Source organism: Sitophilus oryzae, unplaced genomic scaffold, assembly GCF_002938485.1.
Source record: "Sitophilus oryzae breed Bouriz unplaced genomic scaffold, Soryzae_2.0 scaffold_806_pilon_pilon, whole genome shotgun sequence".
Taxonomy (NCBI): domain Eukaryota; kingdom Metazoa; phylum Arthropoda; class Insecta; order Coleoptera; family Curculionidae; genus Sitophilus; species Sitophilus oryzae.
In genome coordinates this window covers 1,405,905-1,421,431 of record NW_022147424.1, presented here as the reverse complement: position 1 = coordinate 1,421,431, position 15,527 = coordinate 1,405,905, and the positions used below count along the sequence as shown (strand labels likewise).

The following is a 15,527-nucleotide window of genomic DNA, read 5'->3' as shown; positions in this document are numbered from 1 at the left end:
TGATATATGATTATAATATTGCGTTTAGGTAGGAATATATTAACAAGGATATTATATAATTACACCAATAATCAGTTACTTTTCTCTAAAAACATTCATATTTTGTTTTAGGCGACGACTTTTAGACCAAGATATAAGATGAAGTAAGTATATGACGATATTAGTAGTTTAGCTTTATGGCCTGAGCTGCCAGGGCTATTCGGCTATATGACGACGAATCACGACATTCAAAAATATATGATGACAATAAACCACACCTTACTTTTGTGACTTGTTTTCTTGTTTATATTTTTTGTTGTTTCTGTGTTTATAAACCAACGTAAATTAAAATTTATTAGATTTTATGTTATATATAAATACGTAAAGCTACTACATTCGTTCATGTAACTAAAAAATGATTTGATCTTCATAATAATTATCAAAAATACTAGATATTGCTCTATTTCTGTTACAAGTTTGAAAGTACCAAACTAAAACATGGGTCGATCCATTTCTGGTACTCCAAGTGTGTACTCCCACGTTACTACAAGAAGCAGTGCAAATTTACGAAGCACTAGAAGTTTGAAATCGCTGCAAACACCTTGGTATAAAAAACCTCTCGTGCAAGATGCCTTCTTTCTTGATGTCCAAAGAGCTTCGATGGTGACTGCAATTTTTTCATTGGTAAGTTACTTAGTATCATTTTACTTTCATAGGACTTTATTTAGATAAGACGTTTGTTCTAGTTTGTAATTGTAGATTTCTCTAAAAGTTTCTTACATCATATTTATACTTTTTAATTTTTATTTGTAGATATTATCAATGTTTACTGTTATAACATCATGCTTTGACTTATATTGCTATGCAATGGCAGCTCCTGGAAGTACCCATTACGGCTATTATGTTATATCATACCAGTTTGTTTATGTTGGGTCTCGGCATGGTAAATAATACAATACAAAAAATGTAAAATTTATTTATACCATTAACTGTTTTATTTTTAGTTCGGAATGCTTTAGTTATGTTTGCTGTCTTCTCAATTCTCCTAGCCTTAGTTGTCTTTGTTACAAGCATAATGTTAATTATCTCCTTAAGAAAGGTATTATGCTCAAAGTAAAATTGCTTCATGTATAGTATTCATTAATATTTGTTTTAGGAATATGAAAAGAAAATGCTACCCTGGATTTACGCTTTTGCCGTGTTTACAATGTTCAGATTTTTAGCTTATTTGTTTTTCTCCATAGTCAACGACATGATCTTTGCATACAATGTCTTAATGTGTCTTTTGTGGACTGTCTTTATTGTATGTTCTGTTTACGGCTGGGTTCTGGTGTATTCTTTATACATTGAATTGTCTGATTTAACAAAATTAGAAGACTTGGCTCATTTAAGGGTAAGCATTATCTTATTTGGTTCTTTTGGCATTTTAACAATGTTTTTTTATCAAATGTTTACTGGTTTACTTAGGAACTGCAAAGGAGTATGTATATTTTTAAAACAGATTAACTTTTTTGTATTATTTATTTATTTATAAAAATTATTTGATACAGAAAAGGCATAATTCATGTAGTAGTAGATCCACACCTAATTTATTTCTCATGTTCATTATTTTTCTCTTGCCCACATACTTAGCCATTTGGAGGTTTTCATCTTGGTAAGAATGTATATTTTTTCATTGTATTGTGTGTCGAAGCCAGGGAAATTAAGAAACAACTCATATATCTTTGTGCATGTCTTACTCTCTCTTCGTTAATACTGTTTAATATAAATACCGTAACCTTAATTTGAAATAATTTTTGACAGATGGGCACCATGCAATCTCTCAACGCTTCCACAGTCCCGTCTCTAGCGGGCTCCCGGCCTACCACGCCTCACAGCACCGTGTCGACGATGCCAGTAGCGTAACCACCAAGTCTACCACTGTCAAGACGCCTTCAGGCTGCGCCCCCATAGCAATCATCGATGTGCCAAGTCAGTCCTCATCTTTCGTCACTGAACTGCCAAGCAGTGCTAGTAAATACACAGATTTATCTAGCTTGAGTGGGGCCCAGTATTCGCAGGCTACCACTCTGGAAGCTGGGTCTTCTAGAGGGCCTGTTTATTGAAGAATCTCATTTTTAAAAGTAACGTTTATTATTATGCTTTGAGATTTGTAATATCTTTGTAAACTCCACACGTTTAAATTTGTAGCATTGCACTGAATGGCAAATTTAGAAGCTTAAGTTGCATTTTTATATTATCGACTTCTTGTATTGTAAGGCTTAGTGATCTTTAAGGAATCCGTCCATTGTACTTTTTTATATATAAATATATTTTATATTATGTAGTTTTGTTTAATTTTAAACCTTATTATTACAATATATCACAGTAAATTCAACATATTATCAAAAGTACTTAGAACTAATATCAATTTTCTTCATATTCAAATATTTCATAGTAATTCCCAACCTTTACAGCTACACCTTTGTCTGATTGTATCTCCTTAGGCATATTAGCAACTTCCATTGATATACTTTCATATTCTGCATCTTCTAGTACTTGTCCCGATATGAAATCTTCATTGTTCTGTCCTATTAAAATCTTCTTTCTTTCCTCCAACTGAAAAACGGATAATTCAGATTTTTTCAGTAACTCCTGTTGTGAATTAATTTGAGCGTCCAAGTGTTTGATTGTTTGATCCTTGGTTCTCAAAGCTGAGTAACTATATGGGTGGGCATCGTATCTTATAAGATATTCCCCAGTATGAACTATTTGTCCTGGCATAAATAATCTCTTGCAAAGTGGTATAAGGGCAAAATGCTCTGGTTCTTTTCCGAGTTCTGTTATATTTCGTTTTGTTTCTTCCAGAGATTCTATTTTTTTCTGAATGTCTTCGGTTAATGCACTGTTTTTATCGATATCCTGGTCAAGAAGGTTTAAAAACTCCGTTCTTTTGCTTAACAGTTCAATAATACTTTCAGCCATACTGGTATAATAAAACTAAATGTTTTTGTACCATAAAAGATTGCTTACAAAGATTACAAAGTAAGGAAAATAGGGTTAAAAAATACTTTTGAGGTTAGTAGTAGTAGTTCATTAGTTTAATGGCCACAGCTGCCAGGGCTATCCGGCCGGCTGTATCACAGGTATTGCCAATGACTTCTTCTCAAAACTCTGGCACTTGCTACATACATATATAAATAACATTGATTTTTATATATGAAAATATTAATAATTCTTCAGAATCATCTGTGGTAAAAATAAATTTATAGGAATCTGTTTTAACATTGAATAAAATTAGAATTTGAAAATTAGATGGCAGCACTGTAATAAATTTAAAAAGTTTAATAAAATGATTTGTACAGGGTGAATAAAAATATTTTCAGGGCTGGTAGATCTGGATGAAAAAAACATATTTTCTCTTTACCGTTTTTCAAATAACTCCCAAATAATGGAGTTATTTACTTTGAAAGTTTCAAAAAAAACAATGATTTTTTGCTTAAATTTTGAAACCACTGTATTTTTTCTGGATTTTCTTTCTTGTAAACTTAATCTACTACCTATGTTGTCATATTATCAATGTTTTTTAACTTAAAACTAAAAAAAATCCAACAAATTTGTCAAAAAATTCCAAATTTTTCTGGGGTCAAAATTATACTACCCCTAAAAATATTCGCACTTATTTATTAAGACTCACCCTGTATAGCCATTAGTAGGTAATATTTTTTGCTTTTACAATGCGAATTCTATACTTAGCTAAGACATAATCGTAATTTACGCACGTTAAGCCAACGTTACGCACGGTTACCAATGGTATTAATATTACACTTGAATTCATTTTATTTTATGATAGCCCTTGGTATATATTAAAAAACATCGAAAATATTTTATTTTTTATTAGATTATTATACCGTATGATCGAAAAAAAAACGGCGCCCAGTTGGCTTGGAAATGACGTTCGATGTGATAGGTACTTCCCATATAATTTTACATATAAAATGACAGCGATCTTCATTTCGCAGCCATCTCTGATGCCGTTTTTTTTTCAATCATCTTGTACTATCATATTAAAATGTTTATTTCATTTTTTAATTAGAAATGCTACATTTTTGAATGCTTTTGTTAATTTATTATGTACATACCTACCTATTATTAGATAAATAGGGTATAGTAAAATTAAATTATATTAAAATACCAATGTAATTTAATGATTTGTACTTGTACTACATGTATATTGGTATCGATCAGGTAGTATATAATTACTTTAAAATAAGTTAATTAATAATATTTGTGCGTTTGTTGCTTAAGGGTTCTCACAGGTCAGTCTCATTGACGCAGTTTAACTGATTCTAAAAAAAATAACAAAAATAGATACTTATTAGATAGATGTTCATACTTTCATTTTTTCAGGTAGTATGAATATACTATCAGTTTCACTGAAAACGTGTTCGGACGTTCATTTTTCGTTGAGTAACACTACTGAATCAGTCAGACTGTGTCAGTGAGACTAATAGATGGGAACCCGCCTTATTGATGTTTTCCATATAAAAAATATTGAGCAAATGATCAGGTTCTAATAATATCGTTAGTTTTCCCTTTTTTCGTCGTGATATTTTGCACAATCAGACTGAGGCAGTCCAGGCTTGAAGTTGACGCAGCAAAGGATACAAAATCTGAAAGAAAAAAGAAAAATGTTAGTTAAAGTAATCTTAAAATATAACAAAATAAACTGTTTCGATAAATAAAAAACTTAAATGTATTTAAGTTATCAGTTCGGACCACCCTGTATATTAACAGTACCAGCACTTCACAGTACTAAATTTGTGTGATTCCATTAGTTTCCCACTTTTAGCAACGCACGACATCCACACTGCACCGACAACTTGTAAAATACACGACAAAACAGAGACTCTTTGAACTTTACCGACTCGAGACGTGACATTCAAAAGTCTCCGAATTTGGAAACAAAACAAAAATGGGACAAAAATGTCGCAGAAATGTATTGGATTTGTCGCAACTTTGTCTAAAATATGAATATTTATATGTCTTGTCACTGTTTCGTCTGCTTGGTCTAGACTCGGCTTTATACAATCGTAGGTTTAAAAATAACCGAGTAATTAGGAAATAACTTGAAAAAAGGACTTTAAATTAATATTTGTTGTGACTTAATATAGTTTGCTTCTAAATATTGAAATGGAAAATATGAAAATCGAGAAATATATACTCAATCTGATTTAGTAGCTTCGTAAAAACGCTTAAAGCTATACGAGCATTTATTTTTATCTTTAATTGCATTGGTTAACTATCGTATGCAAGCGCGTAAAGTTTATTAATCGAGTGGATGAATTTACAGGCTGTTACTGGCTGTCGAGCCGGTGACGAAAATACATTTTATGGCCCCCTATCAAACCGCATTAGATACCAATAAATTTAACAGCATCGATGTCGCGCTTCTGGAATGGAGATGAGACGCGTCTCTGAAAAAGTTATAGCTCTCCTTTTTATAGGCGTTTTCAAAAAGCAGCTCACGTAAAGTAGTGGTGGATAGAGTTGTGTATCGGAAAATACCAATATCGACTCTATAATTCAGCACAGAATTAGCAGCGCCTCAGCAGATTACATTAGGAATGTAGCTGAGTGTAATGGATATTCTCCTTCACTAGTTGATAAAATAATTAGAAAACGTAGGTATAGGTTAACAATTTCTGAAAATTCGACTTTTCAAGTGGAGAAAGATACGTCAAAATATTTTTCAATACCGTTTGATAGACAGTTATCCAGTGGTCTAAAAGGAATTTTTAAGAATGTCAATTATAAACTTGTGTATAGTGCTAATAATAAATTACAACAATTATTAGGTAATCCAAAGGGTAAAACACCTCTACTGGAAAGGTCGGGTATTTATGAAATTACTTGTAAAGATTGTAATCAGAAATATGTTGGGCAAACTAGAAGATCAATATTAACTAGATTTAAAGAACATTTAGCTGAGATAAGATATGGTAGACCTGATAAATCTTGCGTTGCCGAACATATTGTTGATAAAGAACATTGTATAGATCTTAATAACTTAAAATTACTTAAACAAGTCTCAAATTACAGGCAATTAGATGCAATTCTGATGAAAGCATCAGAATTAATAAATGTAAAGATAGTATGAATAGAGACAACGGTCCAATTCCTTCAAGTTCTTTGTTCCTACTACTCTAGTGGCGGAAATCTAACTGTTACGCTTGGTGGGTTCTGACTCGGTTGGCTAGATCTTGCCACGCCCACTCTGTGCCCACTGAGCGAGTATATAAACGCCCCAATTGTAGATTGTATTTTAGTTTATAATCATCTGCTGATGATGCTACATGGTTAGCGAAACGCGCGTCCAGTGTAAAAGTAAAAGTGTTTTGGTGTATTGTGGTGATTTAGTGTTTTTATTTTGCTACCTTCTTTATGGTGAGCTTGTAGACAAAGTTGTAGACGGTAATAGGAAACCGGGTTAACGACTCAAAAGGTACAAGGATATTTTCCACGAAAATCCATTGGTTAATTTCCATGAAATTAATCAAGCATAATTAAATGCACAACAAAACAATATTAACAATATGTGGAAAAAATTACTTAGTTTAGCAAAAGCACAACCCTGTATTCTTCCTAAAAGAAGAAACTTCAGTCAGACACCAACGAACGCTCTAACGCGGGTTTTATTTTAAAAGTTCCGTCAAAATATTTCACGGGTCCTTTTTATAAACACGATAAATCGACTCTCTTAAGTGACGTTCGCCTTGTCAAACAGACGGTCCTCTTGCCAGCAAGGAAGAAGATATAGGAAGGAATATTTTAGAGAGAAATGATTTGTGTTTGATAGGAGTGTACGAGTGTACACTTTGGCTAGTCAGTCCAATTAGAAGATAATACAATAATATTATTTGAGCTCTTAATATATAGATAAGAAAATTTTGAGCAAAAATTTTCATATGTATAGGGTGTCCCATTTTATTGAGTTTTATGTTTTTTTTGTTTATGAATACTTAGAGATACAATAAGTAATGTTACTTTACTACTTTTTTTATAAAACTAAAGATGATTGATTAAACTGAAGAACTACACAGAGATTTGTACAGGGTGGGTCAAATTCAACGCTTTTAAAGGGAAACACCCTTTTCTATAGGAGATAGACGAAAACTAATATCGGTGTCTGGAGCTAAATTTTTATCAAAAACATGATGGTGAAAACCGCACATCGATATCTGTTACTGCATCGGAGTTAAGGGGTGTTTTAACCTTTCCAAAAATATAACACACTTGATATTTTGTTATAATCCCCTTCGAAATACAGAATTTTTAAAAGTTCGCCACTTTTAACTAGTAGGCTTTGGACCCCTTATTGATGATATGCCCCTAATGGAACTCGAAAACATATTTTTCCAGCAAGACAAGGCACTGCCTCAGAACGTTGAAGTTATCAACAAATTTTTGCAGCCAATTTCAAGAATAACTGAATAGCTAACCAAGATCCCAGCCGTTGGCAGTCGAGACCGCCGGACTTGAGCCTATGGATCTAATCCTATTGATATCTTTGCGGAAGAATAAGGTTCTTATTTTTAAATTATTGCCCGTATAATCTAGACAAAAATTAGAAATACTTAGCAGTTATGCGAGGGCAGCTTTCACCCCTACTAAGTTAATGAATTCCGCGAGAAATGTTCAAAAACGGCCGACATGTCGAACAAATCTCATGTCTTAGTTTGTTATTTATTTTTATTGTTATTAGATATAGTTTAAATGTGTTGATGTTGGTTAAATATAGTTTAAATTGCTATAAAATTATGCATCTCTCATTGCAAATATTATTTTCGTTTTAATTATTGATGCTCACAGCTAGAATGTTTTTGCATTACAGCCGGCGCCGTTCAAAGCCTACTTATTTAAAGTGGACGAATTTTTATAAACTCTATATCTCGAAGAGGAATCGAGCAAAATATCAAGTGTCCTATATTTTTGGAAAGGTAATTTAAAATTCTTTTTAATAAATTAAAAATATCCAGGGTGTCCCATATAAAAAATCAAATTTTCTGTTGATAATTCTTAAATTATTAATTTTAAATCAATTATACTTAAACCATTAAATTCTACGTAAAAATGTGCTTTGGAAATGTTTTCATAAAAATACAAAATTTTTCATAGCAAAAAAGTTACAGCGATTTGTTTAAAATGCACATTTTTGAAAAACACCCCGTAACTCCGAAACGGTAACAGATATCGATATGCGGTTTTCACCATCATGTTTTTGACAAAAATTGAGCTCTAGACACCTCATACGCCACACATAGGTTTTCGCCTATCTCCTATAGAAAGGGGTGTTTCCCTTTATAAAAGCGTCCAATTTGACCCACCCTGTAGGTACAAGCACCGTTGGTTTCTGAAATAAAGGCGAATTTGATGCATTTGATTTTGTATCATTTTGGCACCATTTGGTGCATTTTTCCACCTCGAAAGGATGAAAACGGAATTCTGTAGTGTCCCCGGCTCTTGGACTATAACAGATACGTGTTTTTGCCGGATGTAGTAAAGTAGCGCGTTCGAGTACCCTTTATATTTTGACAAGGGCTTCCTCTGGCTGTCGTTTGACACCGCTCGGCGCTGGCGGTATCGGTTCTTTGACAATTCGAAAACGCGTAAACTTAAGTGGCCTGTCGTCGGCCATTTAGGCGTGACGTTAAGCAGCGCTAATAAAATCAGGGAGGCTGTGAGTGAGAGAGAAACAGCAGTCGGTCGTGCCGATACCGATTCGCACACTAATCTGGAAATATTTTACACGTTTTTGGTTTTAAGCCGACGGTGTCTGATCTAATGGTTTCCGTTTGTAGGAAACGATCCGTCTTGTTTGGTTTGGGCCGATATAAAAACGATGCCACGCTAAGAATGTGATTTTTAAAATTGCTTTATCTGACGCAGGTAGAAGATTCATACAGGGTGACACAGTAGTGTGCATCAAAAAAATAATAATAATTTTTGTTTTTTTAATTACCTAGAAAATATCGTTCACGATGATGAAAAAAAAATTTGGTAAAATTTGAGCTCTTAACCCATATAACACAACACAATCCTATAGATATCTTGAGGATATCCACCAAGGATATAGTAAATATCTTAGGGATATCCAAAAACCAGAGGAGGATATTTATGGGATATCCAAGTGGGACAAAAAAAGTCATCTTCAAGACATCCCTAGGCAAGCCTTTATTTGGGATATTTCTAGGATAATACAAGGATGATGTTGGGAGCATTATAAAATATTTTTAGGACATTATATGAGGACTGTTATTTGACAATACTTACTTCATCCTTAGTTTATAGTAAAAACGTTCGCGATTTAGTTTTATTTAGCCACATTTTGACGTTATTCATTGGATATTTTTATTAACAGCTCTAAAATATACCTACATATTATAGCAATGAATTTTGCGTCAAAATTTAGAAGTTTATTTGTATGAGTTAAGAGCTTTCAATTTATACTGTACCATCGAAAAAAGACGGCGTTCAATTGGCTTGAAAATTACGATCGATGACATTCCCCATATAATTTTACGTACAAAATAACAGCTATCTTCATTTCCAAGCCACCTCTGACGCCGTTTGTTTCGATCGTATGGTATTATACCCTTTTATACCAGATTACATCAAAGTTAGCACACAGGATACAGGTATAATTTCTAACACCACACATTCCAGAAACTCACAATTTAAACCAAAAAATAGGATTTCTGTTTGAATAGATCAAACACGAAAATGGGTTTAGGGATAAAGAACAAGCGATTTTCAACAAATTTTCACCTATAATTTTGTCACAAATTCTTCATTGTGAGACACTGAGTTGTTCGTCGTTTTTCGATATTAGTTGAGGCTAGGATAGAATTTCTGCTAGAACAAAGCTAGAACTATGAGTATAAGAAAAAACTAAGTAAATTCAACAAGTTTTGTTAGTTTCAGTCATTTTTAAGCCCATCCAATATCGACAAACGACCGAATTCATCTCGAATTTCACTAAATCAAAGAACTGAATAATACAGGATGCAAAAACCATCAAAAATAAACAACTGTCGAGATGAATTGTGGGATTTTTTTTGCGCGGGCGTTTTAAATTCTCTGTATTACTGGGAGTGGCCAAGCGCATAAATATCCAGATTATCCAGAAGATACCAACAGGATATTTTGTTGCCTTGACGTAATATATATCTATCTGTATGGTTTATTGCATTTTATGTAATATAAAAAGTAGTACATTATTTATTTTTCCTAAATATCTAGACGATATTGTTAGGATATTTTATTATCATGAGCATGTTTGGATATCTCAGCTGGATGTACATTAGATATACGACAGATATATCCATAGGATATTCTATTCTGAGACATCTACAGGATTTCAGGACGTCTGGAGGATATCCTATAGATGTCTTTATAAGATGATCTTATAATGGGACATTCCGACATTCTATGAATATCCTGCGGATATTGTGTGTTATATGGGAATATACAGGGTGGCGCCTCTCATACGCCGCGAAGGCTCCAAGGAGAACGACAGTTTGTATTGAAATTAAATATTGGGAGGTTAATTCAGAGCACTTTTCGAAAATATAGAGAGTTCTACAGGGTGTCCCCGAAAAAATATCAAAGTTGTGTTTTTTGTAATGGAACACCCTATATATTAATTGATTTTCGGATTCTGGAAGAAAAATAAAGGTGAGTTTTATAAGAGAAGTATATGACACATGTAAAGTTTTTGACATATTTAACATTTTCTAGAAATAAAGAACAATAATTTTTAAGTTACAATAAAAGCTACCTAAATTGAAATTACCCGGTATAACCTAATATCCTTAATATGTAGTTAAATTAACTATTGTAAAAACTTTGTGTCTTAGTGTAAACTATAAATCAAATTAAAACTTGATCCAAAAAGTTATAGAGGGTGAGACAAAATTAATATTGTACATTGGTTACCTTCAAAAGTATGTTTTTTACCCTTTTATTTTAAATGGAACATCCAGTATATTATTCCATTATTCAATGGAAAATTCATGTCTCTTCAAAATACTATTAAGGTTGCCTACCCTTCAAACAAAGATTTTCCTAGATATTTTCATTTACGTGATTTGATCTGAGTAGATCTTTCTTACTGTGAAATGGGGTGACTTTGCCTCTTTGGGTGACTTTTCCAAATTCCGTCCGAAAATATGTTAGACGTAGCCGTAGCCACTACTTAAAAAGAACGCGTTATGTGTCATCGATAAATTATGGGTGGAGGCGCCCCACGTCTCGGTACGTCGCTAAACGCTTGCCGTCAGTTGCGATGTAGCATTTACAGTGCTGTGAAGCCAAATCTGTTTTTAAAGCCTATTTTGTGCGTTTCAAACTTCTACGTGGCTGCAATAGTTAACCACGCTATATTGAGGTAAGTATTATGCAGAAGTTCGTTATAATATTGAGGGTGATGAAGCATATTTTACGTAATTATGCTTTTTAAATGGGGTGGCTTTGGTCTATCAATAAGAATAAGGAAGAGGGCAAAGACACCCCATATAAGCAACTAACTTTGCCCATCCAGTTTTTTACTTATATATATATATATATATATATATATATATATATATATATATATATATATATAATATATATATATATATTTGTTTAATAAACAAAAAAGCGTATTATTGTTGTGTTGTCCTTATTACCACTTATAGCATAGACCATACACATTTGAGAAAATACAACAATTTTTGAAATAAACACGATTTAAAATTCAGAATTGGGCAAAGTCACCCCACTTCACGGTACTTGATAAAATCTAGGTGGCTGTGACAATAAAAGCTACCTAAATTGGAATTTACCCGGTATAGCCTAATATTTAGTTAAATTAACTATTATCTTTAAATCAAATTAAACCTTGATCCAAGAAATTATACAGGGTGAGACAAAATTAATATTGAACATTGGTCGCCTTTAAAAGCACGTTACTCTTTTATTTTAAATGGAACACCCAGTATATTATTCCGATATTCAATGGAGAATTCACGTCTCCTCAAAATACTATTAAGGTTGCCTACTCCTCAAACAAAGATTTTCCTAGATTTTTTCATTTACACGATTTGATCTGGGTTGATATTTATTAGTAATAGAATAGAATGCCTTGTGAATGCAGTGTGCATCCACCAATTAATAGAATACTTAAACGCTTCTGATTTTATCTAGTGTGGGTTTTTTAAGGGGATATGTTAAAGACAGTGTTTAAAAAACTTGATCAACTATTGTGTGTAATGAGAGAAATTATTGTAACTGCTTTACGAGGTAAAACTCCACATATGCCTTTTAAAATTAAAAGATCCTTTTGAAAAGACAATAATTTTATGCAGTTAACAGCAAAGGATGCCTTTTGAGCATTTGATTTTATCTAGCTAATTTTTGTCACATAATTATAGGTTTATATCTAGTTTTAATTGTGTAATAATTAAAATATGTTTTAAACGTGTAACTTTTTATTACCGTTGAGTATTTTACTCTACAGTCTTTAATTTTTGTTAAATTAACACAAGGTATATCACAGCCACCTTAGATTTTTTCAAATAATAAAGATCTACTGACGCAAAATCATAAAAAGTAAAATATCTAGGAAAATCTTTGTCTGAGGGGTAGGCAACCTTAATAATATTTTGAAGATATATAAATTCCCCATTGAACACCGGAATAATATACTGGGTGTTCTATTTAAAATAAAGGAGTAACTTGCTTTTAAAAGTGACTAATATTCCATATTAATTTGGTTTCACCCTGTATAACTTTTCGGGTCAAATTTCAATTTGGTTTAACATACAATGGTTACTGTAATTAAACATCAGGCTATACAAGGTCAACTAAAATTTAGGTAGCTGTTATCGAAATTTAAAATTTACTCTTCATTTTCACAAAATGTGAAATATGTCAAAATCCTTAGATTTTAGGTATATGCTTCTTTAATAAAACTCACCTTTATTTTTTTCCTAGAATCCGAAAGTCAATTAATATATAGGGTATTCCATTAGAAAAAACACAACTTTGATGTGTAACTTTTTTAGGGGGACACCCTGTATAATTCTATATATTTTTATAAAATGCTTTCAGTTAACCTACAGTACGTCTGCAGGATCTGTGTCTATGAAAGGAATGCGGACAAAAAACATTTAAATAAACAACAATATATTTTATACGTCGACTTGACGAGTACGTCACCGCAAATCGCTCCTCCCACTCATTTTATTGGCTACTTGCAAATTTGTCGAATTTTTATTGATGGGACGCGTCGTCTAATTTTTTACGAAAAACATTGAGAGAATATCGTTTCCCCTCTCACGGATACCCCGTAGCTACAGAACGGACAGACGTACTGTACATATGCTGCCAAAATTTTATTTCGATATAAACTACCGCTCTCCTTAGAGCTTCAGCGGCGTATGAGAGGCGCCACCCTGTATGTTAGTCTGTATAAATGTTGTTAAACTTAATCTTGCTATTTTCAAACTAATGGTTCTTTGAAAAAATTAAAAGCATCGACTATTCACAGTAAGAGAAGGCGTATTTTATTTTGGACACGCGTAAAGTAAGATCCAACGAGACCGTTGATCGTTAAGAGCAGTGCCGTAAAATTTAAGAGCGAAAACAACGGTGACGAAGCTGTCCGACGTCGTAAAATGTCGCCATCGCTTCTCTAACTGTCGTAGGCCGAAGTGTGGAACTAATTTTAATTTGTTTTTTCGGTGGTTTATCTGACGGACGAGGAACTTTCATCGTTAACACGTGCGCTAATGATCCTGAGATGCGCGACCGTTAAAGACCGAACTCGTAAATTTCGCTAAGGGTACGTTTGCTTTAGTAAAGGCTTCCGCAGACGCTCAGTTTTATCGCCCATCCAAACCTAAACGAAACGCCAAGCAGTCGATTTTGGTATTCTCGTTGCCGTGCGAATCGTTTTCTGGATACGCGTTGAGCACATATTGGCAACATCCCAATTTCTCAGGTATCTAAAATCGACTCTTACTCACGAGATATTCGATCTCATCCGGCCTCGAACCGGCGTGAATGAGCAGTGTATGTCAATAGATTTTACACTTTTGCCTTTTTTTGGACAACAGCACGATACAGAGTTTCGAACAGGTCACCCGCCCATCCACTAGTATCGCCTTACGTCGCTTAATTTCGGTGTTCTAATGGGAACCGGTGTTTCGACGTAGCTCGGCCGTTACCCACAATCCTTTAAGGTAGCCGTTTTCAAATCGCTTAGCGCAATAGTAAAGACGCTAAGCGCGTCAGATGAGAATATCCGAATCGGTAGTTAAGTGTGCGCTAAGCGAAATATTTAAAAAATTAGCGTTATATACGCCGAGCCTTTAAAAGCGCTTACCTTTTAAACGCTAAAAAAAGTAATAAGTACTAAAGGCACCTGGGGGGGGGGCTAAGCCCCCCTATCCCCACCCTAGTTGCGCCACTGCGCGTGACCTAATATTTAACTGAACCAAATTAAATTAAACGCGTTTCATTCGGTTTATACACAGCCGAAAAACGGCCTAAATCCCTTTCTGTCGGAATCTCGGAGATAAGTGTGGACGTGCCTCCGTTCCCATTCCAGAAAACAGGAACGGAAAAGGCCTAAGCCCCGACTATGCGGCAAAGTCACGGAGCCTACATTAATAGAAGATCCTAATCGAAAACGGCATTACAGAAAAATACACACAGATGACAGATACAAAAAGAGATGGGGAATCGACACGGATTCTTTATTTTACTGTATTTACTGCATACTTCGGATATACAGGGTGTCCCATTTTGGTTGCAAGTATACGAAACGTTGCCGTATACGAACTTCCACTAATGCTCTTATGGTGCAAGTACACACTCGCCGAGACGAGGCGAATATGTACTTGGGGCTCTCGCCTGCTGTCGGACCCTCTCGCATCGTTTTGGGAGCGCTCCTAGAGGCGGTCTCCAGCACGAGTCAAAGGAGACGAGAGCCACAGAGAAACTAAATAAAAGAGAGACACAATAGATTTTATATTTCTCTATGGCGAAGGCGTTAAGTAGGAGGTCCCGCGAAAATATAAACGGTGCTCTCGGGAGATCGGCATTCCTTAGTTCGTCTTCTCAACTGCCTTTGAGTTGACGCCTATTTTCGGTATTTAAATTATTAAAATATAATATATAATTAATACAGTGGATAAACGATTTTAGTCAAAGTACCGAAAAATCTGTTAAGAGAATTTTAGAAAAAAAAAAGATTCTTTAATGGTCACTTTCCGGGCCGTTTAAGATATTAAAAGCTATGTTAAAAGTGTTATTAAATTTATCTCGTTGAGCGCCTGATTGTTTTGCATTTTATGATATGGCATCGGTTTAGTTGTAATCCAGCTGGAGTTAGGTTACACCCCACGACAATGTGGATAAAAGTACGTCGCCGCGCCGCGCCGTGCCGGTCTACTTACCTTTAATTGCTTCACCGGCCATTAAATGTGCTGGATGTGCTCGTACCGAGGCCGGAGTCGTTTAAA

At 34.1% G+C, this 15,527-nt stretch overlaps 3 protein-coding genes across 3 annotated transcripts in view; 1 reads left to right on the top strand and 2 right to left on the bottom strand.

Moving 5' to 3' along the window:
- The first annotated feature begins 268 nt into the window (after positions 1–268).
- On the top strand, positions 269–2,279 carry LOC115888681. Its single transcript, XM_030908461.1, has 5 exons — positions 269–663; positions 793–922; positions 984–1,078; positions 1,136–1,372; positions 1,783–2,279. Exons 1-5 carry the CDS (start codon positions 478–480, stop codon positions 1,882–1,884), a joined length of 750 nt encoding a protein of 249 aa, XP_030764321.1. The 5' UTR covers positions 269–477; the 3' UTR covers positions 1,885–2,279.
- A 70-nt stretch (positions 2,280–2,349) lies between these two features.
- LOC115888682 lies at positions 2,350–3,007 on the bottom strand. The gene has a single exon (XM_030908462.1). The coding sequence runs from the start codon at positions 2,941–2,943 to the stop codon at positions 2,386–2,388; it is 558 nt and encodes a 185-aa protein (XP_030764322.1). The 5' UTR covers positions 2,944–3,007; the 3' UTR covers positions 2,350–2,385.
- Positions 3,008–4,090: 1,083 nt separating this feature from the next.
- Positions 4,091–15,527, bottom strand: part of LOC115888685 (transcription factor SUM-1) — a 50,816-nt gene continuing 39,379 nt past the window's right edge. Inside the window, exon 6 of the mRNA XM_030908463.1 lies at positions 4,091–4,631. Within this exon, the coding sequence (XP_030764323.1) occupies positions 4,525–4,631 (107 nt within the window). The 3' untranslated portion in view covers positions 4,091–4,524. The remainder of the gene's footprint in view (positions 4,632–15,527) is intronic.

Bases quoted from the DNA above. Each gene is read 5' to 3' on its own strand.
- LOC115888681 (XM_030908461.1), top strand. From the start codon at position 478: ATGGGTCGATCCATTTCTGGTACTCCAAGTGTGTACTCCCACGTTACT. The intron at 664-792 runs GTAAGTTACTTA...TTTTATTTGTAG, and splicing joins TGACTGCAATTTTTTCATTG to ATATTATCAATGTTTACTGT. The intron at 923-983 runs GTAAATAATACA...TTTTATTTTTAG, and splicing joins TTATGTTGGGTCTCGGCATG to TTCGGAATGCTTTAGTTATG.
- LOC115888682 (XM_030908462.1), bottom strand. From the start codon at position 2,943: ATGGCTGAAAGTATTATTGAACTGTTAAGCAAAAGAACGGAGTTTTTA.